This window comes from Macrobrachium nipponense, chromosome 35 (genome assembly GCF_015104395.2).
Source record: "Macrobrachium nipponense isolate FS-2020 chromosome 35, ASM1510439v2, whole genome shotgun sequence".
Lineage (NCBI taxonomy): Eukaryota > Metazoa > Arthropoda > Malacostraca > Decapoda > Palaemonidae > Macrobrachium > Macrobrachium nipponense.
In genome coordinates this window covers 17318550-17344796 of record NC_061096.1, presented here as the reverse complement: position 1 = coordinate 17344796, position 26247 = coordinate 17318550, and the positions used below count along the sequence as shown (strand labels likewise).

The window sequence follows — 26247 nt, the reverse complement described above, 5'->3', positions numbered from 1 at the left end:
TAAAAATCATGTAAAACTTAAGTGATGGTCTAAAAGACCTGTAAATGAGATTCTCGTTAATCTTAATGCATTCCAGTGACTCCAAGTGAAGGTCTCTAAAAAATTAATCTGAATGACTTCGAATCAACAAGGAATATAGGGTCTTCTCTGTGTGTTATTGTTTTTTCTCTCACAAAACCGCAAAAGTGCGGTGTCTATCAAAATAGAATAAAGACTTCACAGATAAAATGTGGTCAAACTGAAACTTGCAGTTTATTCTTGAAGACTTGATGTAAATATGTTTACCCCTTTACAATATCTAAAGTTCACTAGAAGGACTTTTGAACAGATTCACTTCCGGTAAGAAACGACAAAATGTAATTGAAAAGCGGGGTTAGACATATGTTTTCTTGGAAATATGAAACTTTATAATTGAAATCTATCAAGTAAACAAAATGCAAAATGTGGGGTGGGGGGGTGGGTGGAAGTAGATGCAGATTCTCTTCTTTTTACTGAACCTCTCTGTTCTACCTTGAGTCGTTGGTAACGAATGACCTAAAGTTTTCAATCGATTCTGCTTTCAAACAAGAGGCATTAGCAGTCCAACAACTTTAGTCTAAGTCGCCACAGTTGGCAGTAGATAAAAAGCAATCCAGGAGCGTGCTCCAGCCCGCCAGGTTTCTCAGATTGTAGCTTTAAATGCTTGCCTCAATGAAATTCATTTTTTTACCTTCATAAAAGTGATGGTCTTACTTCTCGCAAACCAGTTCTACACAAACTAATAAAAAGAAGCGGATGGCCGCGTCTCATCTTACCTATAATCTTATCAGACCAAAGATTAATCTTATAATTGAGATGTGACTTATTTGTGCCTCTGTAGACTTATGCAGTGTATTATGTACATAATGGCTAGTAAAATTTAGTGGGTTGCAGCTAGAGTAGAGAATGGCAAGGGGCCACCAACCTCGTCTCAATAAAACTTACCTCAGGAAGCGTAAGGTGAGGAGCTCCCTCAGAATGCATGCTCATGAGGCAGTCATGTTTTGAAGTGCAAATACTTTCACCTAGACCAGCGCCAGTGGTAAAAAGACCTAGCAATAGTTTCCCTGATACATCAGTTCTCAGCAGTCTGGTTTCTATCACTCACATTGAAGTACTTATTAGTATGTTATAGCGAAACCGAAGGAAGCAATATAAAGTGCTTGATGCTTTATTTAACTCATTCAATTCCCCCAACAACTAAAGTTGAATCAAAACAATCGTTGGAAAACTTTAGCCTCGACCTATAAAATACATATGAAATCCGTGCATTAGGTCAATAAGATTAATCAAACAACAAAAACTTCTTTCAGTTTTCTTCTAAGATTGAAAAAGAAACCCACAAATTCAATTTGTAACTTGTTTACTTCTAAGTATTTACATTTAGGTTTTACTCCACACTCGAGTACTTTCAAGCCCTTCTGTGGCCCATTCTCAAGAGATGTTGGGATGTTAGCCTGGGTCAAGGCCCAGCAGTCTTCTGGAACTTCTTCTCGTTGTGCTGTCATTTATGCGATGGCTGTTCTGGTTTTCTTGAGAGTTGCCAATCCCCTCTTGTCGCTCTGATATCCTGAGCTGATGGTCAATGGGATTCACCTGTTGTGGTAAGGTGTGGTCACCGTACGTCTGTTGGGCAGGAACCTAATCTCCAGGTCAGCAGGGTCAATCTTAGCTTCTTTTAATATCAAAGCTCGGCTTATGGGATCTTCTGAGGTAAAACCTTTGTTTCCTTCAATTACTTTGATCTCTCTGATAAGCGCACCTTCTACTACCCTCCTGTGACTAATTCCCTCTTGCTTTTGTATATAGCCTACTGTTTTTGAAATCCATCCTATGGTCATTTTCCCAACAATGTCTAGCTATAGCACTCCCCTGAGAGTTAAGCTGTACTGCCCTTCTATGTTTTTCTTGACTCTAGTCCTTATTCCCCTACCTGATTTCCCCCTGATTTCCCCCACATATCTGTCTCCACAATTATTGCAATTGATTATGTATACCCCCGCTACCTCATCTGTATTACTGTCTTCTCCTTCCAATTTATTTTTACATACTTTGTTTTTTTAAGGTTTATTCAAAGGGTAAATATATACAAATTTATATTGACTTTCTTTCATTTTTGAAGTGATTTGTTTCATTTTAGGCATAAAAAGGGAGGGCAACTATTTTCTTGTTTTCTTTATTCCATGTACTCTCCTACATTCGCTCTGTAAATATTTTTTCTAGCTTTGGTGAGTGCCCTTTTTCTGAACCATTCCGGGTATGCTAATGCATCGAAGCTTTTATCGATGTAATTTATTTCTTGCTCTATCTTGCAAGGGTCACACGTTCTCATTGCCCTAAGAAAATAAACCTGTTAGAACCCCTATTTTTATATCATGACTATGAAAAGAGAAGAAATTGGAATATATGAGGTTTTTGTATGTGTGGGCTTTCAATCCAAACATCGAAATAGGCGTCTTCCTTGAGTTGATCAAATTGTGTGTCAGTGATACTTATTTCACGTTTGAGGGACATGTTTACAACAGAAATATGGAGTAGCTATGGGGTCCTCATTATCACCTATACTCGCTAACATCTATATGGAATATTACGAAACTAATCTAGTTCCTAATGTGAATGTCCCTAACTTAAAACTGCAAGGATGGTGGAGATACGTGGATGATATTTTTGCTATTCTGCAAGGGGATGGAAATAAAATAGAAACTTTTCTAGATGAGCTCAATAAGTTTGATACAATATCCAGTTCACTTTAGAGAAAAGTAACAATAATAAACTGCCCTTTTTAGACATACTCATAGAAAGAAAAGAAACAGGATATGAATTCAGCACATATATAGAAAGCCCTCCCACACATACAAACATCATATATCATTTCTTTCTCTTTTCATAGTCATGATATAAAAATATGGGTTCTAACAACAGGTTTATTTCTTAGGGCAATGAGAACGTGTGACCCTTGCAAGATAGAGCAAGAAATAAATTACATCGATAAAAGCTTCGATGCATTAGCATAACCCGGAATGGTTCAGAAAAAGGGCACTCACCAAAGCTAGAAAAATATTTTACAGAGCGAATGTAGAGAGTACATGAATAAAGAAAACAAGAAAAATAGTTGCCCTCCCTTTTATGCCTAAAATGAAACAAATCACTTCAAAAATGAAAGAAAGTCAATATAAATTTGTATATACCTTTGATAATACCTTAAAAAACAAAGTATGTAAAAATAAATTGGAAGGAGAAGACAGTAATACAGATGATGTAGCGGGGTATACATTAATCAATTGCAATAATTTTGTTGGAGAACAGGATATGTGGGGGAATCAGGTATAGGGGAATAAGGACTAGAGTCCAAGAACATAGAAGGGCAGTACAGCTTAACTCTCAGGGGAGTGCTATAGCTAGACATTGCTGGAAAATGACCATAGGATGGATTTCAAAAACAGTAGGCTTATATACAAAAGCAAGAAATTAGTCACAGGAGGGTAGTAGAAGGTGCGCTTATCAGAGAGATCAAAGTAATTGAAGGAAACAAAGGTTTTACCTCAGAAGATCCCATAAGCCGAAGCTTTGATATTAAAAGAAGCTAAGATTGACCCCTGCTGACCTGGAGGAATTAGGTTTCCTGCCCAACAGACCTTACGGTGACCACACCCTTACCACAAGGGTGAATCCCATTGACCATCAGCTCAGGATATCAGAGCGACAAGAGGGGATTGGCAACTCTCAAGAAAAACCAAGAACAGCCATCGCATAAATGACAGCACAACGAGAAGAAGTTCCTATTTTTTTACGGGCTGCTCTGTGAGCAAGAGCCCGTGCTGACACAAGGTCAGCTAAATCAAAAACACAACAACAAAGAATTTCCAGAAGACTGCTGGGCCTTGACCCAGGCTAACATCCCAACATCTCTTGAGAATGGGCCACAGAAGGGCCTGAAAGTACTCGAGTGTGGAGTAAAACTAAATGTAAATACTTAGAAGTAAACAGTTACAAATTGAATTTGTGGGTTTCTTTTTCAATAGATTAATATTAAATGGAAAATTTTGCCTGTAAACGAGATAAATGGTATACCTCTGTTAAATCCTATTGTGCGTCTCCTGAGGGAAGAAATTACCAGCGTAGTAAAGATAAAATTACTACACCTAGTGAAGGTTACAGGGCTGTCATCTTCAGCCCAAAATACTAGCTGTCAGCCAGAGATGTAGTTCCTTTTGGAACTCTAAACCTCAAAGAGAATCAGGGCTTATGTGAAAAAGCACCCACACATACAAATACATACATACAGATACATACATGCATATAAATATATATATGTATGTGTATATAGTTATGTGTATATAATATGTATATATATACTATATATATTATATATATATATATATATATATATATTATATATATATTATATATATAGATATATATTTATATATATATATATATATATATATATATATGTATATATATAAGCATAAGCTGATTTCCCCTTAAGAGGGTATAACTTCAGAAAGTACTACCTTTTGGTTTTCAGCAAAGCATGGCCCATCCCAGTGGTGATCAAGAGGCTTATGTGATTACGAAGTCTCGCATTCCTGATCACCCAACCAGATACTGATAAGACCTAATGTTGTTCAGTTTCGCTGATCAGACGACTAGCGTGTGTGTGCTTTTGATAAAATATTTGTTTTAACTCATCCATTTGTACAGACTTTTCTTCTCTGCACTCAGTTTCTATGTTTGTTTTTAGTTTTCTGTAAAAGAAAACCATTGAGATGGTACCTTTTTTGTCCGCCCTCAGATCTTAAAAACTACTGAGTCTAGAGGGCTGGAAATTGGTATGTGGATCATCCACCCTCTAATCATCAAACATACCAAATCGCAGTATTGTAGCCTCGGTAGTTTTTATTTTGATTAAGGTTTAATATGGCCATGATGGCGCGTCTGGTATCGCTATAGATGCCAAGATGTCAACAATACAGGCCACCACCGGGTTCATGGTTGAAATTTTCATCGGCCGCGTATTTTACTTATTTAATGTCGTTAGTAAATCTCATAACCGAAATCAAAATGAATTATTACACTAAATAAATGTTATTTTAAGGATCAATATTCTTACCTTTTCACCCATAAGAGTTTGCGGTCAAATCGTTCCCGTGACCAATTCCTCTTTAATTCATTTTTTCTTATTCACCCAGTCAAGTCAAATCAGTGCTCGTACAAACATAGCGACGATCACGAAATTGTAAACTAGATGTTCAAGCTTCGTGAAGTCAAACGCATTTGTAAGACCTTAGGACTCCAGGTCAGTCCCTCGGCAATAAATCAATCACGCTCAAGGCAGCCTTGAGTTGAGTAAGCGTCTTCATGTAAGTCGGTGAAGGAATCCCCCAATATTCTCGGAAATTTCCCTTTCTGTTCCATTTCTCATAACAGATGGCAAAACAAATTCTTTCACAGTGATGAATCAACGTGTCTGCGGCCTTTTTATTCTTTTTGTATAACAAATCTAGTAAATACAGGACAGTGCTGTGTGAGAATTTATGACGCGAATGACTTTAAATCAGCCACATAGTCGTAGCAGAATAGATATAATTTCGATTATGCAAGTAAGGAATTCCCTCCAGTAGCAAGATGGAATTTTTCAATGTTCTTCAGACACAGTGTGATTAGTTTTGTGAATTATACTCGTAGTATTAGATCTTTTCTGGCAGAACGTTTTTATCATTTCATGGTTTATTTAACAGAATAGTCGTCGGCATCAGTAAATTAATTTTCTTTATTTGTGTGTGTATGTGTGTTGTGTGAGTGTGTGACCTTGCTGGCAAAGTATGATGTATTTTAGACGTTGGGATTTCGTGAGATTGATTACGAGTGATCAAGTGGATTGTATACCACTATATAGTGCAATTTTTCCTAGTAAAGAAAGTACCGGTTCCGTAGATGATGTACGATCAAATTTCCACGCGATTTTTGTCAGGCTCAACCCATTTCATTCCATTTTAAGACTGATGCCTCTAAATCTGAGTGACCTTTCGAAATTCCCACAAGAAATGTGAGAGTAAGAAATGCTGAGTCTCTCTGCCTCAGGAGAGAAGACACCTGAAATTCTCTTGAGTCTCATATTTTCGGGGTTTTTTTCTTCTTCTTCTTCTTTTCGGGGGTCTGGGAGAGACTTAGGATTTCTAAAAATGCATTTAAAACTTGTCGTTTACATTAATAAATTCGTACTTTATACGTTCTTGTGTAGCGCGTGCTTTTGTGGTGTTCATTAAAAGATATTTTTCCTTCTTTATTTCTTCCTTCGTTCTATGTTCAGAGACATTGTCGCTTGTATATGATTTTAAGTGGGTATCGACAACTAGTTAACAATCCAGACAATAATTATGCGCTCTATAAATAGGTTTCTCGTATAATAACGTCAGTAAAATAAAAAATGAACGTATCCTGCTGGTAGACTATCATTTTTCTTCCTAAGAAAAATTGCACATTCCAATTCGTTGCTTATATATTTTGGCTTCGGTGAATTTATCGACGATTTGCCACTCTAATTAAAGTTTTCATTACCTTTGAATTATGCCGGATTTCTTGAAGCATACTGAGATTTCTCAAAGCATCAAGACCCAGAAATTATAGACTCTCAAAGCAGTGCTACACAGACTGCTCCATTTGGAAGGGCGTGGTGAATTTTCATTATCTGGCAATGAATATTCCAAATGGAAAAGGACCTATCTGCAATACATTTAGGCAGATCGGAAGGCCAAAGTGCTTCGGGATCTCTTGCTTCCTCTTTCCTATAATGCAGATCTCAAAATTGTTTTTCTTCATGTAATTTATAAGAGTAGTGGAAAATGATCGTTTATTGGTCTATTCCCTCTACTGAATTGTTTATATTACGATTTAATCAGTGCATGGTTAATTTTCCTAGTTTTCAGAGTTTTTGACGAAAGTTATACACCGAGAATTGTATTAAATCTCTTGGACAAGATTCGTCAATACATCTTTTAAGACTCCTAACCTAAGGAGATCTTTACTAGCTTTATCATTTTCATTAAACCACCTAATATCTTCCATCTCTTTTAGGGGGAAATCCGTCATGTGGAAACTTCCAAGAATACCCACTCAGATTTCAGTGGTGGATTCTTGTTCGTTGTTAAGCAGTAATAAAGAACACCATGACAATTTTAAAAAAATCAGTTTAAAAAACCTCGAACCAGTGTGAGAAGTTCAAAAAAACAGGTAAAAAATGTTGTCACTTCTGATCCATTTTATCATCGTAATATGTTCCGTAGCAATCGCAGATGTTCTCTTGAAGCCTTTACATTCTAGAAGTCCTAATGAAGAAAAATTATTTTTTATTCACCACCTCATGATCCAAGACAAACACCAGGTCCAAAAACGGGCTTGTCAACAGTTCAACCCATCAGTGATCCGCCATGAACAGAACGTCCTTTAATGAGATGGCTCTAGAAAAGGAGAAAGTTATCGAGACCGAGGTAAGATCTCAAAGGCCAAATCTCATTTCCATCCGCTCTCGGATATTGAGATATGATCTTTGCTTTTCATTCTTCCATATGAAACGGTAAACACGGCGTGACCTTCAGAGCCTGAGGGAAAGCAAATACTTCATCAGCATCAAAAGAAGCAGAAGCAGGCGCTTCCTTCGGCGGCAACAGCAGCAGCGTCAGCCAAGGCCAAGGCAGAAGCAACAGCGGCGGCACAGCAAAGAGCGACCGCGATCTTTTTTGCTTTTTGCTGTTTGCTTGCCTCCAAGGCTGAAAGAGTCTGCCGTCCCGAAAAGACAAGGGAGTGTCACATCTCGCATATTTTATGCTCTTTTAGGACATTAGATCAGGAAAGCAGTCCATAAAATTCAGCAACATCCGTCTTGTGTCTTTCGCAAGAAAACAACGCGCATTAGACAAATGAGAGAGAGAGAGAGAGAGACAGAGAGAGAGAGAGAGAGAGATTTCCTCTTCCCTCACTTGGCGATATCACTTTCAAAAATAAAGACTGGGTCTCACTGTTCACTTTTTGGTCGTTAAGGGGAATTAGCAATAGACGGGATTAGTGTTTATTACAGACTGACTTTGATGGTGATAGCTATGTTTTTTCTTTTCGTTTTACTTCATTAAAGAATCTACTATCATGTGGTCCCTGACATATTATGAGCAATAAAGAAAAAAATATTTTAATACTTTCATGAAGAAAAAAAAAATTTGAACGTTCAAGCAAGTCCGCTACTTCATGAAAAGATGTAAAGTTTTTCATGAAGTTTTTATAATTCCAAAATCAAAACTGAATAGTATCGAACATTTTTCAAGGACCGTTGTCAAAAGACGACACTATTTTACTTCGAAATTCGTACAGAATTCAAGATTACATTCAGAAGTCACTTCAGGTCGTATGATCAGTTCGTTTGCAAACTTTGTCATGTTCCTTGCCCTTTTCATGTAGTGAAATCTCCATTATTTACTTCTATTTCTTATTTGTCTACTTTATTCTCAACTTCTGTGGCTTATTTCGGGGTTAAGTGCCACTTTTTCTCTTTTCTGCCAACATTTCTAGATTTCTTTGTGCCTTCTTTTTTTGCTTGATATTGCCCGTCCGTCAGATGTCTCATTAGTCTTTTCATTAAAAGTAAACAATTGCAAAGACTTCATACATTTCCTTAATCGATCACTTGTCCCTATTGACCGTATAGTGTCACGTAGAACACCTGTGATTTTTGGACTACAAGTTTAATAATCAGGCATAACTGTTAATATGCTCCACATAAGTCCAAGACATTGCTGAAGGCCTACAATTGCGTTTCAGAAAGATCAGTGTTTTACTTGGTTCTTTATATTGCTTTAAAATGTTAAATTCCCGTCAAAGGGTATTAATAGAATGATGGCAGAGTTTGTGGTTCTTTCGAGATTTCATTTGATAGCTCCGAGCTGTCATTTATTACCCTGAGTATTCCTAATTCGCGTTCACATAACCACTTGGCATCATTATCCGATACCCTTTATCAGAAGTGGCCGTGTATGTCATCTGACATTTGAAGGTTACAGAAAGTAAACCTTCGATTTTGAAAGTAAACATGCTCCTTTGTTTAGTCAGCTTAGTATTTATTCTGAACACCCATCTACATATCTCATTTTGTCAGACATCTCGTAGAAGATGGCTATATCTCTGTACTTTTCCTCGTACTAAGTACAACCTTTTATGGTATATATAAGCTGCTCAGTGGCGTGGTTGGTTTGGTCTTAGACTACCACCTCGGTGGCCCCGAGTTCGATTCTCGGGCATTCCACTGAGGCGCCAGAGATGTGGATTTCTGGTGACAGAAGTTCACTCTCGACGTGGTTCGGAAGTCACGTAAAGCCGTTGGTCCCGTTGCTGAATAACCATGCAACGTAAATACACCATACAAACAAACAATCATTTATGGTATATATTTCAGGTTATGAGATCTCATACCATTCTCTACCAGTAATAGTTTAGACAAAGCAGTGTGCTGTAATTTCCCTCTTTATTGTTACCAAGAACTATTTTCAACCACTCTCCAATTATGGGGAAAATATCATGCTTGAAACTGATACTTATTGCAGAATGGAAGTGACTTATTTATAGTCCTGGGATCCTGATGTTTAACCATAAGGCACTTCTGATCATCCATTCTCAATCGTATCAGTGTGCTTGTAGTTGGGTGTGGAAGATAGTAGAAATAAACATTCTTCCCTAGGTCTTCATTCTCATGTTCACTTCAGTAGCTTTTCAACTAAGTCGTTTGTTGTCGAAAGTAGAGTGTAAGCACTATTTGACATAAATTTCACAAAACATTTGTAAACCCCGTATAAGAATGGAGATTATCGTACTTTGAAACACTGCGTAGGGTAGAGACAAATGAAAGCGATTCGTAGTTTATCTCATAGCAGTCTTTCTCCTTCGGTGAAATTTGAAGCGGATGAACTCTGTGATAAAGTCTGAGTATAGATAATGGCAATGCTTTATTGGTTATTTTTGCGATCAGCGAACGTCCTCGCTTTCCTATCTGTGGTGGCACGCGTAAGGTTTTCATTGTGGAATTTCATCAAAAATGTTGTGAATAGATATTTGCTAGACTGGGTCTACTCAGACAATTCTTTTTATAACTTGCACACTTTGTTTTAACTCTTTTTGAACTTAAATTTCTGAACCTTTACTGATTTTTGGTCATTGAGATAATGCGGTTTATTCATTAATTTTGATGGCGCATCAGTGATGTATCATATCTTTCCTTATGTGTGTGATACTTGTCACATTTATTTTTCTTTTTTATTATGCTTCATGTGACTTTTATTTACATAATTTATTTGCTTTACTCGTATGCATCTTTTACGATCGGGGAAACTTTTCCCCAGACACTCACTTTGGCTTTGAGTTTGAGGTAAAATATTTGCTTTGTTTTCGCCACAACTCGCTGGCAAGTTATTACTCGGTTGTATGTTTACTCAGACTATTTAGACAACACATATTTACACATTCTACTAATGCGGTTAGGACGGCTATATTTTCACGTGCTGGGAAATGCTTGATATTCTTGAAACTTGTCCCACTTGAAGTTGAGAGACTTTCTGGTACTGAGAAGAGAGAAATGCGTATATTATTCTAATGGCTTATGTTTTATTTTTATATATGTTCCCGTTGTTGAAATTTAAAAGAATAATTTGACAATATTATTTTGCTATTTTTTCATAAATTTACATTAATTTCTTTGCTATTAAAATGAATTATTGAGAATAGAATAACAAATTTGATCTCTTACTGTTAAAAGCAGAACACTGTCCAAAGAGGAAGAGATGAAGGCAAAACATTCTGGAGTTTGACTACAAAGCATTGTAGGACTTGGCTGCGCGGATGACAATAAACCTCCAAATTGGTTGGCGCACATTTCTCAATTTCACTAGAGTATCTTCGGTCTTACAATACCAGAAAGGCCCTGACTTTACCAATATATTCTCGTAGTGTCGAGAAGTATTTTATTTCATGTGTCCATTGAGTGGCATGTTATTCTTCTCTTTCTTTTAGGTATATTAGGTATAGGTATTCTATCTTCTCGTGGCAAAAAAAAAAAAAAAGAAAAAAAAAAAAAAAAAAAACGATATCCTTAGTTACAAGGAAGATGTCTTTCCAAAGCATTTTTGAAGAGTTGAAAGGTTCTGTTGGTATCGCCGGAAACTCCTTCCTTAATTGAAACTGCTCTTGTCCACAGTCGGCGGCTACAGCGACGGCTCCCTTTGGGAGCGAAACAGCTTCCAATCTATCTGATGAAAATGGCTGCCAGTGGAACAAGAAACCACTTATCAATTTTGGCCGCAATTTTGTCAGATTGAAAGTAAATGACACCGGAAGCTCGCAAATATTATGCCAGCCTCTCTTCTTGTATTTTGCCATTACTCTGCCGATGGCTGGTCAAACACATTCGAGTGACCCGGTTATCTCCTCTTCCCCCCTCACTGGGACCACGGAGGTACCGTTTCCTAATATCGATAATGGGGGTGTAAATACGCAGATAAATATCTTCCTCGGTATATTTCGCTCGAGTTTCGCTCATTTTTTGGAAAGAAGAGGAATCGGCCCGGCTTGGGAGACCGTCAATACAATCAATATGTTATCAGGGAGATCAGAAGGACGATAAAAGCGGCAACGCCTGATTGACTGTCACCCGCTGACTCGTGGCGCTGGAGTCGTTGCTTGTGAAAAGTTGATCTGTCTTTGAACTGAGTTTGATCATCGTTAATGAAAGTTCGAATTTTTCGATAGTCGCTCCTTTTGTTACGGCTTTCTTCTTGATTAATCTTGTAACAGATGGATTCATTTATAAAGAGTAAGAGAGAGAGTGAGTGGGAAGAATTAAACTTTCTAGTTTACCCTTATGAAGGAAAAATCAAGGAATTCTACTCCATGACCTGTAACAGAAAAATAAATTAAATAAACTACTAATAATAACAATGAATCATCTGTACTTGAATGGTATTGATTTATTAATTTACGCACCTTCAATATCTAAATAGAATTTAGAGGGGAAGAAGACAGATTAACTTAATAATAGTATTTTTGGGTTGTAATCGATTTTTTCTTTTAAGAGAAAACTGGACAAAGGTGCGTTGCAGCCAGTTGTTATATAACCTCCTTTCACATGAGCCAAGTTCATGCGCCCACCCAAAACCACTCTCATGATCCACTTTTTGCACTTGGCCAGGTCTTCCTCGTTGCTGGAGCTCAGATTTGGTGACTTTTGTAGAGTATTTTTCCATTTACACAAGGACAAAGGTCTTATGTAGAGGCGGTTAGTAACTTGTGTAGCGCCACACTTTGTCATTCCAGTCACGTCCTACTGAGGAGATTTATTCGCAATACCCTCATTGACTGATTGGTCCTGCTGATAGTGTTACTCATCGTCAACTATCAGCCACCACCTGGCAACATCTTTTTGCCTTTGTGGTCAGTATGGGTACGGAATGACCTTGCTTGACATTGACATTCACCGGCTGTTTTTGACTGAAACCTGCAGAGTAAACTCCTTGCCAGGATGCACTCCTGTCTCTCCGCATTTGACTCATAGCGATGTTGCAACGGCAACCTTCAGAGTGAAGTGAATCAATCAATTCGTCCTATAATTATAAATGGATACATTTTACTTTAAAGGTTGTCCTTGGGGTATATAGAAATGATTTGTTTATTCTTGGTTGGCAATACCTTCTGGGCCTGTTATTATTGTACCTTCACGTCAGTCATAAATCCTACACATTCATTATAATATTGCATTAGATAAATGTTCAATGTACTGTTTATTTAATGAACAAACAAATATATATACGCATGGTGAGTGCATCAAATTTTAGGTATACATCACACTTTTTTTTTAACCTCGTACCTCAAAAAAGAAAAGGTAAAAAGTAAACCAAACTAATTTTCTAATTTTTCATGGACATTCCTGACAAGATTTGCGAATCATAGTTTATATTCAATTTTCATCAAAGGCTTCATGGTAGGTGTTAATTACCGCTTACTAATTACATGCCGTCAGTCTGGTGATTTCTGAAATGGACAGAAACAGGGAACCAATTTAATTGATCTGCCTGGAGCTGGGGTTTGTGGGGGATTAGCGAAATGCTTCTGCCTTAATGGTATTGCCTTGACTGTCGCGTGTAAACTGAGAATGTGTACCTATATAGTATATATTTATATATATTTATATATGTGTGTGTTTTTGCCTGTGTATTTTGATGTGCGACGAGGATAGTGGTCAGTTTAATTCAAGAAAAACATTTCAGAATGAGACAGACAAACACACACACACACACACACACACACACATATATATATATATATATATATATATATATATATATATATATATATATATATATATATATATCTCGCTATATCTATTTCTTTTTGCATTTTTGTCTCAACCATTTTACACTCACTCATTGTACGTATATACTCGATCTGGTTATTACATTTCTTAAGCTCCACTTGCAATTTACTCCTAAATCATCGATTCCCTAATATTTAATAGAATGTTTTCCATTGAAGACGTTGGAGTCCGAATTTGAGATCTAACAGTTGAAACTACTTATCCGTGACAGGAACTAAACTGGGGTATATGAAGCAAAGGTCCATTCCTTTACCACCGAATTACTATTAAACGATCAGAAATCAATTCGCTCACAGATATATATATATAATATATATATATATATATATATATATATATGTGTGTGTGTGTGTGTGTGTGTGTATATATACATACCTAGATACATACATACTACATACATACATACAGTAAGAGGATCCACAGTGATAATCTTGTTTATCAAGACGAAATATATTTGTAGAAATACATACAAATATATTTCGTCTTGATAAACAAGAATATTACTGTGGATTCTTCTACTGATTGCTTAGAAGCACAATACGGTGTTTTTATATTCATATAGGATCTATATCTATAATTATAATATATATATATATATATATATATATATATATATATATATATATATATATTATGTATACACCTATGAGCTGAATTGAATTCTGACCTTTATAGTAATACGGTGGTATAGGAATGGACCTTCGCTTCATGTAACCCAGTTTAGTTACTGGCACGGATAAGTAGTTTCAGCTATTAAATCTCAAATTCGGACTCCAACGTCTTCAGTGGAAAACATTCTATTAAATATGAGATAATCGATGATTTAAGAGTAAATTGCAAGTGGAGCTCAAGAAAATGTAATGCCCAGATCCAGTATATACGCACATGAGTGAGTGTCCAATGGTTGAGACAAAAATTAAAAAGAAATAGATATAGCGGGATAATAGTTTGATAATGTCTCTGTTAGAGGGAGAGCATAAATAACCTGTGCACTCTGGTAAGGTATAGTAAAATATTCAGAAGTAGAAGAGTATATCTATTATTCTTTTAAAACATTGCTGAGAGCACATCATGATGTGTTACAAAATATTGAACTGGAGACAGAGGCTAAAGCCTCTTTCAAAATTTGATCTGTACGGGGCTACGTGAGCTTGCCAGGAAGAATGAAGGGTGTAAGAGGAGAGGGACAGCATAGAAGTGCGCTGCAAGCATCCAGTATCAGTAAGAAGGCATAAATTCTTAGAATAAGGGTATTGTAGGTATGACACAGAATCTTCTCTGTGAATGCTAGGGTAAGTCCTCGCTTCAGTTATAAATGTCATAAACAGAAGTTGGTAAATTACCTCATACATATCACAAGCAAATTGAAAACAAGTCTACAACCGTAAGTGAGGAACGAATATTTTGGCAAATGCTAGATAAAAGTATTAAAGATTGGTTAGGACTCAAAATAAATAAGTCGTTGACTTGTACTCGGTCTGTTTATGAAGGATTGGGGATTAGTTGCCGACGCGTGTTTATGATAATTATGTTTTACGGCAGAGTGGACTCACCCTTAGACAACAAAGAATCCTCTTTATCCTTGTGCATACTTATGGGGTTGACATTGTATTGTGCAGCCCAACGGAGAGGAAGTGGAGAGGAAATTAAACGAGTAGAGGAGGGCTATAGAAGACCAGAAAAAAGGTTAGAGTTGCGGAGAACAGTGGAAAACAGAGGGCTATAGATTAGTCATAATAGAATTGAGAACATCTAAATTCTTTGATAGTCAGAATGCAGAGTTGGTTAGCAGGATGGGTGGATTCATCAGTTATCTGGACATTCAACAAGATTGCTGAAGAAGATAAAACGTGATAGGTGAATAGAAACATAGCTAGACACCAGGTACCACACTTGATACGGGGAGAGTGAATTTAAACAATCAGTGATATACCTCACGGAGACTAACAGGCGATTAAGAAATCGGAGAATAAAAGGAATAATGTGGATGAGAGGAGAATATTTAGGTGGATGAGTGAAGAAAGAAAGTGAGGTAATGTAAATAAGAGGGAATTGGAGAACCAACGAAAAAATACGAAAATAATATCTGAATGAGAGAGGAAGTGAGAAGGTATAGAGCCAAATATGACTAAGGAAATGCGTCATGACCATTAAATCCTCATATAAATTGGGAAAAGATGAAGGGAAAGAGTATGTGAATAAATAAGTTTTTACAGTTCAGCTCAAAATTAAAACGATTTTTGATTATTTACGTATTTTATCATTATTACTGGGAATGCCCCTCAGAGTGGCTTTTATTATATTACCTTATCCCAATCATGTATTTCTGAAAAATTATTGGTCAACTGACCTAAAAGGCATTTTTCTTTTGTCATGGAATCTTTTATAGGCTGCAGTCACCTGGGAAGTGGAATCCCGTTATGCTAGAGCTTGTTGTCGACAGCATCACTATTGTTAGTACTCACCATGAAGTGTCGGTTACATCCATGTATTTCTGATTACATGTTTTGAAACATTAATTAGCAATGGGGAAGCTCACTAGGCAAAAACAGTTTCACCTGCTGGTATACCCACGCTCTGAACAAAGACAGCAGCTTGACGTTTTGTACTGAAATACAACAATTTACCCAAGAAGATACTTTGTTCTGCAACAATCTAGCATGCCAAATTAACTGAATGTTTGAATAAATAAATTAATGATATTCAAGATGCTGGAACGCAGGAACATTAAAAAATGTCTGTATAATTATATTGATTAGCAAATGTCTAGTCTAGTGAGATTAGTTAAGAAAACATCAGAGGACTCTTGACGCCTTTGAAAACGTTCTTAGAAGCTTTGTATTAGACTTTACCAAGGATTCCATGGAAAAATATTTACTGCTTCCCGAATCTAATTGCGTGATGATTATTTTAGTGCTTCCAGAGATTTCAGTGTGAAAAAGTCATGTTATTTCTATTTACCATAGTCGTTTACCTTTAAGATTACTTTTTTTTTTTTATCTGCATGCCTAAAATCTAGCCAAATCTTCATTCAGTTCTGGGGAGTTACTTTAATAGAAACTATCCTCTTTTTTATCATTACTACGATATGCAAAGAAGGAATGGCTCTTATCTATAACAGGATGACACGCCATTTTTATGTTATTTTAGAGTCTGAGATTATTTTCTTGTTTTTTATAGAGTCGGTAATTTGAGATTATTTTCTTGTCTTTTTTAGAGTCGGTAATTATTTTCTTTGGAGTCTCTTCTTAAAATAATAATACCTCTTTGTTATTTAAAAGGTCTTAATCTTGATTTGAAATACAGAGAGAGCACGGTTTCTCAAAGCCCCAAAAACCCCGAAAGTGATTTACTGACAAAAAACCAGACTGACTATGGATTCCATCCTCGAAAAATGATGGCACTGTGATATGTTCTCATCAGACAACATATCGGAGACAGAAATAGCATAAACATCTAGCCAAACCGAGTGGACAAGAGGCAAAGGGAAAAAGCTCAATTGAACACCTCCGTGAAGAGGAGTGCAGTTACTGAGCTTATAGTTCATTTGTTAGTTCCGAGAACCGAACAGATACATTTCATGCTTGTAATCCAAGAATCCCTTTTCCCAGTTCCGTCTGGTGAGGTGAGAAGGGTTATTGCCGAATGCTTTCTAATCATTTGCATAATTGAAATGTATGATGGACAGAGAGGGTGCGAGATGGTGAAAGAATAAGGTAAAAATTTTATCTCGTAATACAACTTGTTTTAATGCAAAATATATATATCCTCTTCTCTCTCTCTCTCTCTCTCTCTCTCTCTCTCTCTCTCTCTCTCTCTCTCTCTCTCGTGATAAAGAACAGCATTACGAAAACAAACAAAAATTACGCAAACCGCATCCATTCAAATTGGCATTCGTTCATTTTCCCATAGATTCTTTTTTACATTTTTTAAATCCAGAAAGTTAAAAAAAAATCTATAGACAACTGAGATGGGAAATCGTGAGCGATTCATCGTTTTTATAGACGTTAGTGTAACAGGCTTATTTAAAAAAGAAATCAGAGTCCAAATAGATTTTTGACGTGCACTATGGGTTGCTGGGCAGGCAAGTGTCGTTGCAGCAAATGTATTTACTCCCATAACACTGGTTGTGCTGATGTTTCAGTAAATGAATAGAGGAGTTTGCAACTGCGGTAAGACTGCGACGAAACTGTAGTAAATAGTCTGTGCTCGGAATTAGATTTGTATCGCTTCAGAAATTAACTGCTGTTTACATATTGCGCCGCTGTAGGATACTTACTCTACAATTTGCAGGAATTATTCATGGAAGTTAATTGGGGGGAAATGGCTATAATTCTAGGATGTCAAGCCTCCTGCTAATTCCCTTCGCGCTGTTATTTATATATTTATAGAGGCTTTACTTTTATTTTTGCATAAGCCTTTTAACTATATATAATGGTAAATATGCCGTCGGACGCCCCCTGTTGTTCAACTATATATATATATATATATATATTATAATATATTATATCTATATATATATATATATATATATATATATATATACACACATATATATAATTGTATATATATGCTATAGTATAATTTAGCTAAACGAGTAGATCTGTCTGTGCGGTTAACTATATATATATATATATATATATATATATATATATATATATATATATATATATATATATATATTACGCTCTTGCAAACAGAGACTCGCCAAAATCAGGACTGATTGCACGTTGGAATATTTATACTGGGCTGGGACCCACCACACTATACGCTGAACTATGAAGAACCTCCGTCTTAATTTTCATTTTTCGTCTAATCTTCCTTCCTTCTATTTTAGTGCCCCTGAACCCACGATCTTCTCACTGTTCCATTCATATCGATCAGCCACGCTAATTTTCTTAGTTTCTACACGTATTCTGCCCCTTATAAACACATATTTAGGATAAGACCTATTTAGACCTCCAGAGGCCCCCTTCCTTTACCCTATGCTGTTGCTAAGTTGTCTAGAATTTAAACATTTTATTATCTGAGATGGATGATACGTGTAGCTCCCTCTAATCATCAGATAAGAATGTTTTAAGCAAAGTCTACTAACGCTTTTATTTATTTATTATGGGAGCACATAAAAAAACATGGTTGCTGCTCATTTTCATAACGATAATTTCGTTCAATTAACGTTCATCGTAGATTACATAGTAAATCATGAAATCGCTGTCAATATGTTAGTAAATATAAATCAATAATAAATGTTAATTGTCATCTTTTCCAGGTTAAATAAATATTGCTTTTGAGTTATTTATGCTATTTTCATACTTTCTCTTACTTTTGTTATTATGAATTTAGTGCTGATCGTTAATTTTAAGCCTTGAATAATCACGCCATTCTCATGCCTTTATGTTTCTGTTACTGGGTCAGATTTCAAAAAGGATTGAGAAAAGTACTAGTCGCCATTTGTGGCTTTAACGAATGCTCATCTTTTTCCAACCTATTAAATTAGGGCGAAAACAAAGAAAGAAATAATTTCCTTATCATATGACGGAAAATGTACACTAATAATATTTTAAAGTCAATTTCGAGACAAGTAAAAGATATGAAAATAGTAAATAGTTACTATTATATATATATATATATAATATATATATATATATATATATATATATATATATATATACATATATATATGTATGGTGTGTGTGTGTGTTCTAAATTTTTTTTAATATTACCCGCCATCATTTTGATAGAAAGAATAGACTGTAAATTATCATTCGCAAGAAGTGGGGGAACTGAGAAAGCCTTCGAGGGGATAATAGTATCTATAGATCTGCTACTTGATTTTAGTCGGTTTTATGTCTCATTAAGGGAACTTCATCATCATCATAAACGATGATGAGGAAAGAGACTTCTTTTCAAAAGAATAATGTCACAGCCTGGAAATAATGACCTTATTGATTTCATGGAAAATATTTGGCCCCGCCAAAAATTAGGATTCGAGTGCTATTATCATATTAATGTGGAGATAATGCCGGAGGAGTTACGAGGCCTGATTAGCATAAAACCGGAGCAATAAATAATGTCCGAGGAGTGTTGCCGAGTAAAGGCCTCCTGTCATGGAGTCCGCGAAGCAAAAACTGGAAAAGGGAGTCTGGTAAAGTGGCGGGAACTTTCGGCGCGACTTCTGTTTCTTCATCCTTTCCTCATCCATATGCAAGCGATTCTCTGCCATGTTTCCTTGAGACTCTCTCTCTCTCTCTCTCTCTCTCTCTCTCTCTCTCTCTCTCTCTCTCTCTGCCTTCGGCGTTAGGTTGGATAAACTTGTGAAACTGTGTTGCTTTATAAATTTCGCGGAGGTGATCCTTCGTTGTGGATTTGCTTTGAGACAAAATTGGTTTTGCCTTTACCCTGCGCTTACGCTGGAAATTAGGAAATGTTTTCGTTTTTAACTAAGCATGTATCGCTCTGTCTCTCTTCACACATACACATTATATATATATATATATATATATATATATATATATATATATATATTTATATATATATATTATTATATATATATATATTTATATACATATACAATCTTGTAATTTTGTCACTTACATACACGCAGCCTTTTATATTCACAGATATTAACTTACGAATACCCGTTAATATCGAGTTCACTTTGCCTTAGGAATAACTTACAATCAACAAGAATACCAAGTGATCATTGCATCTGCTCTTCCCAAATTTCAAACCTATGCCTTCTGGGGTTCGGTACAGATAAACAAGGTCTTCTCCATTCAGTTGTCAAGTGAGATATAGGTTGATTCGACTGTGCTGCTTGTACATAGTACATATTTCGGTCGAATTTGGGTTTTGTACTCAGAACCCAAATCATCTCTAAACATAGAAAACTTGATAACCAAAGGGATAAGTTAAGAGGGCTTTGTGGCGGTTCCAACTACATAAGTATCTTGTAAAAAGTGGCCAGTAGATTCTATGTATAACTATGTAACTGGCTTAAAACTGCGGGAAAAAATCGTTTACTAGTTAGTCGACTGACGTGGAAATTGAACAGTTTGATACAATGCTGTTTTACGTAATACCATAGAAATTCCCTAGTCGCTAATACATGGTCAGTTGTGCAGTGCGTAGAAATAGATAAAATTTGTATCAAGGTCATTCCTGTTAAACTACGCCTGCTGGACCGGGTGTGTTTTGTTTATATATTCTGGCTAAAGTGGGTCCAGGCTACAGCATACCAAGGCCGACGCCCGAGGCGATCAGGCTTACCAACAGAACTCTGTCCCCTTCCGATGAACGGAGTTTTCTAGGCATGCCAAACATTAGATTAGGGAAAGACCTTATTCTATATACCTTGGACCTAAGCAGGGGAAAGGACCAGTGCGGCGTCGAAGGGAATCATGAAGAATACTCCTGTAAGGCTTATTAGTGTATTGAGTAGAGTAGAACCCTTGCGAATGTATACTAATTATGCTTAATTCCGAATAATATGAGACCTAGAATTTGTATACACACACACACACACACATATATATATATATATATATATCTATATATATATATTATATATATATATATATATATATATATATATATGTGTGTGTGTGTGTATATATATATATATATATATATATATATATATATATATATATATATATATATATATATATATATTATATGGACCCCATTTAGTGACTCCGGACTTCAAGCACATCTTTTTCATATTCAAATTCATAGCAATGTATTACATAACAGACAACTTAAATCTAAATACCACTGACAGAATCATTTAAAATCACTATGGCAGCTATTTTGCAAAAGGACTCGTAATTATTGACTTACCTAATGGCAGTAGAACTGTTTAATAGCCTTTTAGTGCAGAATCCAATTAACCAGAAATACATAGTAGTGTTTGCCCTTAATTAGAAGTTACCATACAAGGGAAGGTGCAGGAGAAACCCCATGATGGAAAGTAAATACTATTACAACCTGTCAGAGCGCCGTCGTCGTTTCGTATGCAACAAATGTGAAACTTATGCTTGAAACGTTTTACATTTTTCATTGCACAGTTGTCAGGCATTTTTGGCTACGGGTTCATTTGGCTGTCTATGTGAAATCTGAGAATAAGACCTTGATCGATGCAAGATGGCAACTACTTACTGTAAATCAACATTTAGTTTTAAATTTAGGCTTATCCTTTGCCCTTATGCCAGACCGCAAAAACAACCTAGACTTCATAGTGGCTTTTGATAAATTCTTATCTGACAAAAACTACAGCCGTGAAGAGATATGTTTAAAAGGAGTGTTACTAAATGCTTTAACTGACCTTCATAAGAAATATCCTGTTCCCGCAGATTCATGATAGCCATCCACTCGCTAAAAAAGTTAGATGTTATAATAAGTAGATCCGACAAAGACGGCAAAATTGTAATAATGGACAAAGACTTCTACCTCGACAAAATCAACCAGCTCCTTAGCGACACAAATACTTACGAAAAACTGACGAAAAATCCCCTCCAGAACGTTCCCACAGATTTTTTCGGAAAGTAAGATTAATTGGCCAAGACAAAAAGAGTATTGAACTATTAGAGAAATTTAAAGTAATTAATCCTAAATTACCCTACTTTTATGTCTTCCCAAAACTCACAAAGACAATCTTCCATTCAGACCCATCGTTTCATGCGCCGGAGCTTTCAATTACAAAATTTCTAAATGGTTAGCTGGCCTCCTTTCTCCTTTTTTAGGCACTTTTTCTCCCAGTCACATCAAACATTCGGAAGACTTTTGTCACAAATTCAGAGAAGCACATATACCACTTCACAACATAAAACTTTTAAGCCTTGACGTAGACTCCCTATTCACAAAAGTACCAGTACAGGACGTTCTTCAGTTTTTAAGGGAAAAATTATCCCCCTATTCAGATCATTTCCCTTTGGCACTTGACAAAATAATAAAGTTAGTAGAATTATGTGCATCTAATAACGTATTTCATTCGGGGAATCATTCTACAAGCAAAAATTCGGGTGTAGTATGGGTAGTCCTTTAAGTCCTATTTTTAGCCAATCTGTACATGGAATACTTTGAAACTACAGTAATACATGCAATAAAACCCAAAAACATGCTGTGGATGAGATACGTGGATGACATACTAACATTTTGGGATAATAAGTGGGGTAATTTTAATGAATTCCTCTCAAAATTAAACGCATTAGTGCCCAGCATCAAATTTAAAGTTGAATGGGAAACAGACAACAAAATTCCTTTTCTTGATGTTTTAATAATCAGAGACACGACAGAATACAAATTTACCATATACAGAAAACCAACGTTCTCACTTTCATATATTCACTACTTTAGCTATCATGACAATACTATCAAGATAGGTGTAGCTAGCAACCTATTCTTAAGAGCCTTACGAATTTGTTCCCCAGATTCCTGGAAAAAGAATTTGAACTAATTCGCAAGCAACTTTCATCTTTAAAGTATCCTGACCATATAATTGAGAAAGCAATTCAAAAAGCAAACGTAATTTTCTACCGACCCCCTAAAGACAAGACCAGAGACACACCCGACAATAAAATAAAAATTCACCACCTGGAGACGATTAAGAGAGTAACTCACACCCTTGGGAAATCCAACCCTTTTGCATTTACCTACCCAAATACCTTAGCCAAATCCCTGATTAACGTCCAACAAAAGACATCGCCCAAAGACTCTGGGGTATATGAGATCCCATGCCAGGACTGTGACCAATCTTACATCGGATTTACAGGTAAATCACTTCCCCAGAGATTAATACAACACAAACGGTCAGTTAGGTATGGACAACAGAACTCGGCTATTTTCAACCATATAAATGAACATAACCATAGAATAAACTGGAATATGTCACGTGTAATTTATAGCAGCAACTGCCGGTACAAGAGTCAAATGATGGAATCGGCCTTAATAAAAGAGAAGCAGGTAATGAACATCTCAAAAGGGAATTGGACATCGGACATCGTCGACGCAGTGTTCATTCAACCAACGCTTAAGAAGATTAAAGGAAGATTATCAGCGGGGGTGACCTAAATTGGCTTACTTGTGGACGAATCTCTTGGTATAAATACCACCTGCATATATCAACAAGGAATTCATTTCACTTGTGTTCACGCATTGCTCTTCGTCCTCTTCCTGTTCAAAGGAAAGCATGAAGGCAACTGACCTCGCACAGCCTCTCGGCCTTAACCAAACTGTACTGTTTCCCATTTCCTGGTTTCGGGAAAGAAAGCTGTGTTGCTCTTACCTCTTCAAAGTGGGCTTCCGAGTAGTGGGCTCCTTTGATGTGTAAATAAGAATAATGAGAAAAGCTTCATTTCACCTCTTGGGGTTTTACGTGTTTTTTGCTGTTTTGACGTCGTGGTGGAGGATTGACGATATAGTACGCAGTTTTCCCGATTATGGAAAACAGTAGAACATTTATTATTATTATTATTATTATTATTATTATTATTATTATTATTATTATTATTATTATTATTATTATTTAATAAGCACTGTCATTAACCTTCCTTGAAGCTTTTTGGAAAATTTCTTGCTATAGTAGATTCACATCAACCGTGCACCCGGTGTTTAGGCCATTCCCTTACGACGCTCCTGATTGGCTGTTGATAAGCCAATCACAGGGCTGGAAACTCTCAGTCTCTCGAGACAGTTCACAAAGGCAGGATGTATGTTCCACCTCTCAAAAGTATCCCACAGGAGAAGTGGAGCATACATCCTGCCTAAGTGAACTCGCGAGAGAAAACTGAGAGTTTCCAGCCCTGTCATTGGCTTATCAAAAGCCCATCAGGAGCGTCGTATGTGACTGGCCTAGACACCAAATGTGATGTGAATCTACTATAGTGTGGTTCGACTACAAATCCCACTACAAACATATGACGGAGCAGAAACAGTGGGAAGAGAAAATAATCGTAGTGTTTTTGGTGGGGTTTCGAGAAGTAAGAAGTCTTGGGAGGAAGAATAGGAAGTCAAGGAAGTGCTTCACTGGCACATCCCATTTCAGGATGGACCTGAAAGTACAAAAATACTGTAATGACATCATTTTAAGGAGAGATTTACTTACTGGTTATTTGTGAGGAGGTCACTATGGTCATGGCTATTCCTTGAGTGTATGAATACTAATCTTATTGAAAATATAATTCGAATTCTTTTTCTAAAGCAGGCATCCTAACACATAGTTCAATTACCTGATAATCTCCTTATCAATTAGGACAGCTTTATAAAACTAAATCATTTTGAAGAAGCATTTTTGGTATTGAATGATAAAATTCAGATTCTTATCTGACTGGTGTTATTTACTTAAACCATTTTTGGTCATCCTGGCTGTCTGTTTTCACTGTTTCATCGCTTATTGTAGGCAGTCTCTCTCTCTCTCTCTCTCTCCTCTCCTCTCCTCTCTCTCTCTCTCTCTCTCTCTCTCTCTCTCTCTCTCTCTCTCTCTCTCTCTCTCACTGTAGATTCAGCCAGATTATGACACAGGATACTAGATGTTTTACATATTACAATCTCATAAAGAAATATAAAGAATATTAAATTGAACCTGCAATGATGAATGAAATGATAGTTTAAAATACTAGTAAATGCACACTATGAATATGACCATAAATTATTTGTGTTAATTATTCACAAAAAGCACAATAAAGACTAGTTTTGGAGGAGGCTGGGACATCAGTATATGTGTGTAATTAAAAGTTGTTCTTTTACCGTTATTCGACAATTTCACCCCTCCTGCCCCCAGTTACATAGCAAGAAAATTTATGGTCGTTAAACTATTATTTCATTCATCATTGCAGGTATGATTTAATATTCTTTATATTTGTTTATGAGATTGTAATAGTATATATATACCTGTCTGATGTAAAACATCACGTATCCTGCGCCATAATCTGGCTGAATTCAGAGAGAGAGAGAGAGAGAGAGAGAGAGAGAGTAGTGTAACAAACGACTATTCACATATATAAAATCGTAATTTATGAAGCTTCTGTTAGTTTAATGTCCATAACTGCCAACAACAAACGATGAAAAAGTGAAAACAAACAGTGGGGATGACCAATAATGGTCATTACTTTTATTGAAGCATGCTACTGTGTAGACAAAGGTGTGAAAAGGTTTAATACTAAATATTAAATCTTAAAATGCGTATACGAAGCCATGAAAATAAACACAGATTGAAACAATTTAATTTGTTTTTGTATAAGTAATGAATAAGTCATTCGTTGAGTATGACAAAGCAAAACAAAAATTAATGACTGTAACATTTGTTGTACGGATGATTGTTCACCGTCCGTCCTCCAGCACTCCGAATAACGTTTTCCCACCTTCCGCAGGTACTTCCGATCTTCCTGGCGCTGACAGTGGCTGAGGACCAGTTCCTGGCTGGCCAGATGAACCCACAATCAATGTTCGCAGATGACACTCGAGCAGTGGATGCCGCGACAGACATGGAGGAGAGCATCCTCACTGAGGAGATGAACCATGCAGCAACACATCTCCAGGAGGAGAGGCCACATCCACATTTGGTTCATCCAGTGAGAATCGCGTCCAGAGTTCTGTACCTACATAAGTTTTTTTCCAGCAGTGAAAAGGTTTAACAGGAAACATTTAGGGCAGGAGTGGCCAAGCTTTTGGATTCCGAGATCTACTCTAAAGACTGAAACTCTTTTACGATCTACCATACTACATAATCACATATTATTACGTGGAAAAAAAAAATTCAAATAGCGCCATAGTACGATAAAACATCAGTACAACAACTGCCTCATATGTGTGTGTGTGTGTATATA

The 26247-nt window shown here is 36.4% G+C and overlaps 1 protein-coding gene across 6 annotated transcripts in view; it reads left to right on the top strand.

The window, feature by feature from the left end:
- LOC135208447 (uncharacterized) overlaps nt 1–26247 on the top strand; it is a 683342-nt gene that overhangs the window by 651706 nt on the left and 5389 nt on the right. For 5 of the 6 annotated variants that reach the window (XM_064240638.1, XM_064240636.1, XM_064240639.1 and 2 more), the window contains one exon: nt 25792–25992. In XM_064240638.1, the coding sequence (XP_064096708.1) occupies nt 25792–25992 (201 nt within the window). Of the gene's footprint in view, nt 1–20703; nt 20839–25791; nt 25993–26247 lie in introns of those variants that run through there. The other variant, XM_064240640.1, reaches the window with a different exon arrangement.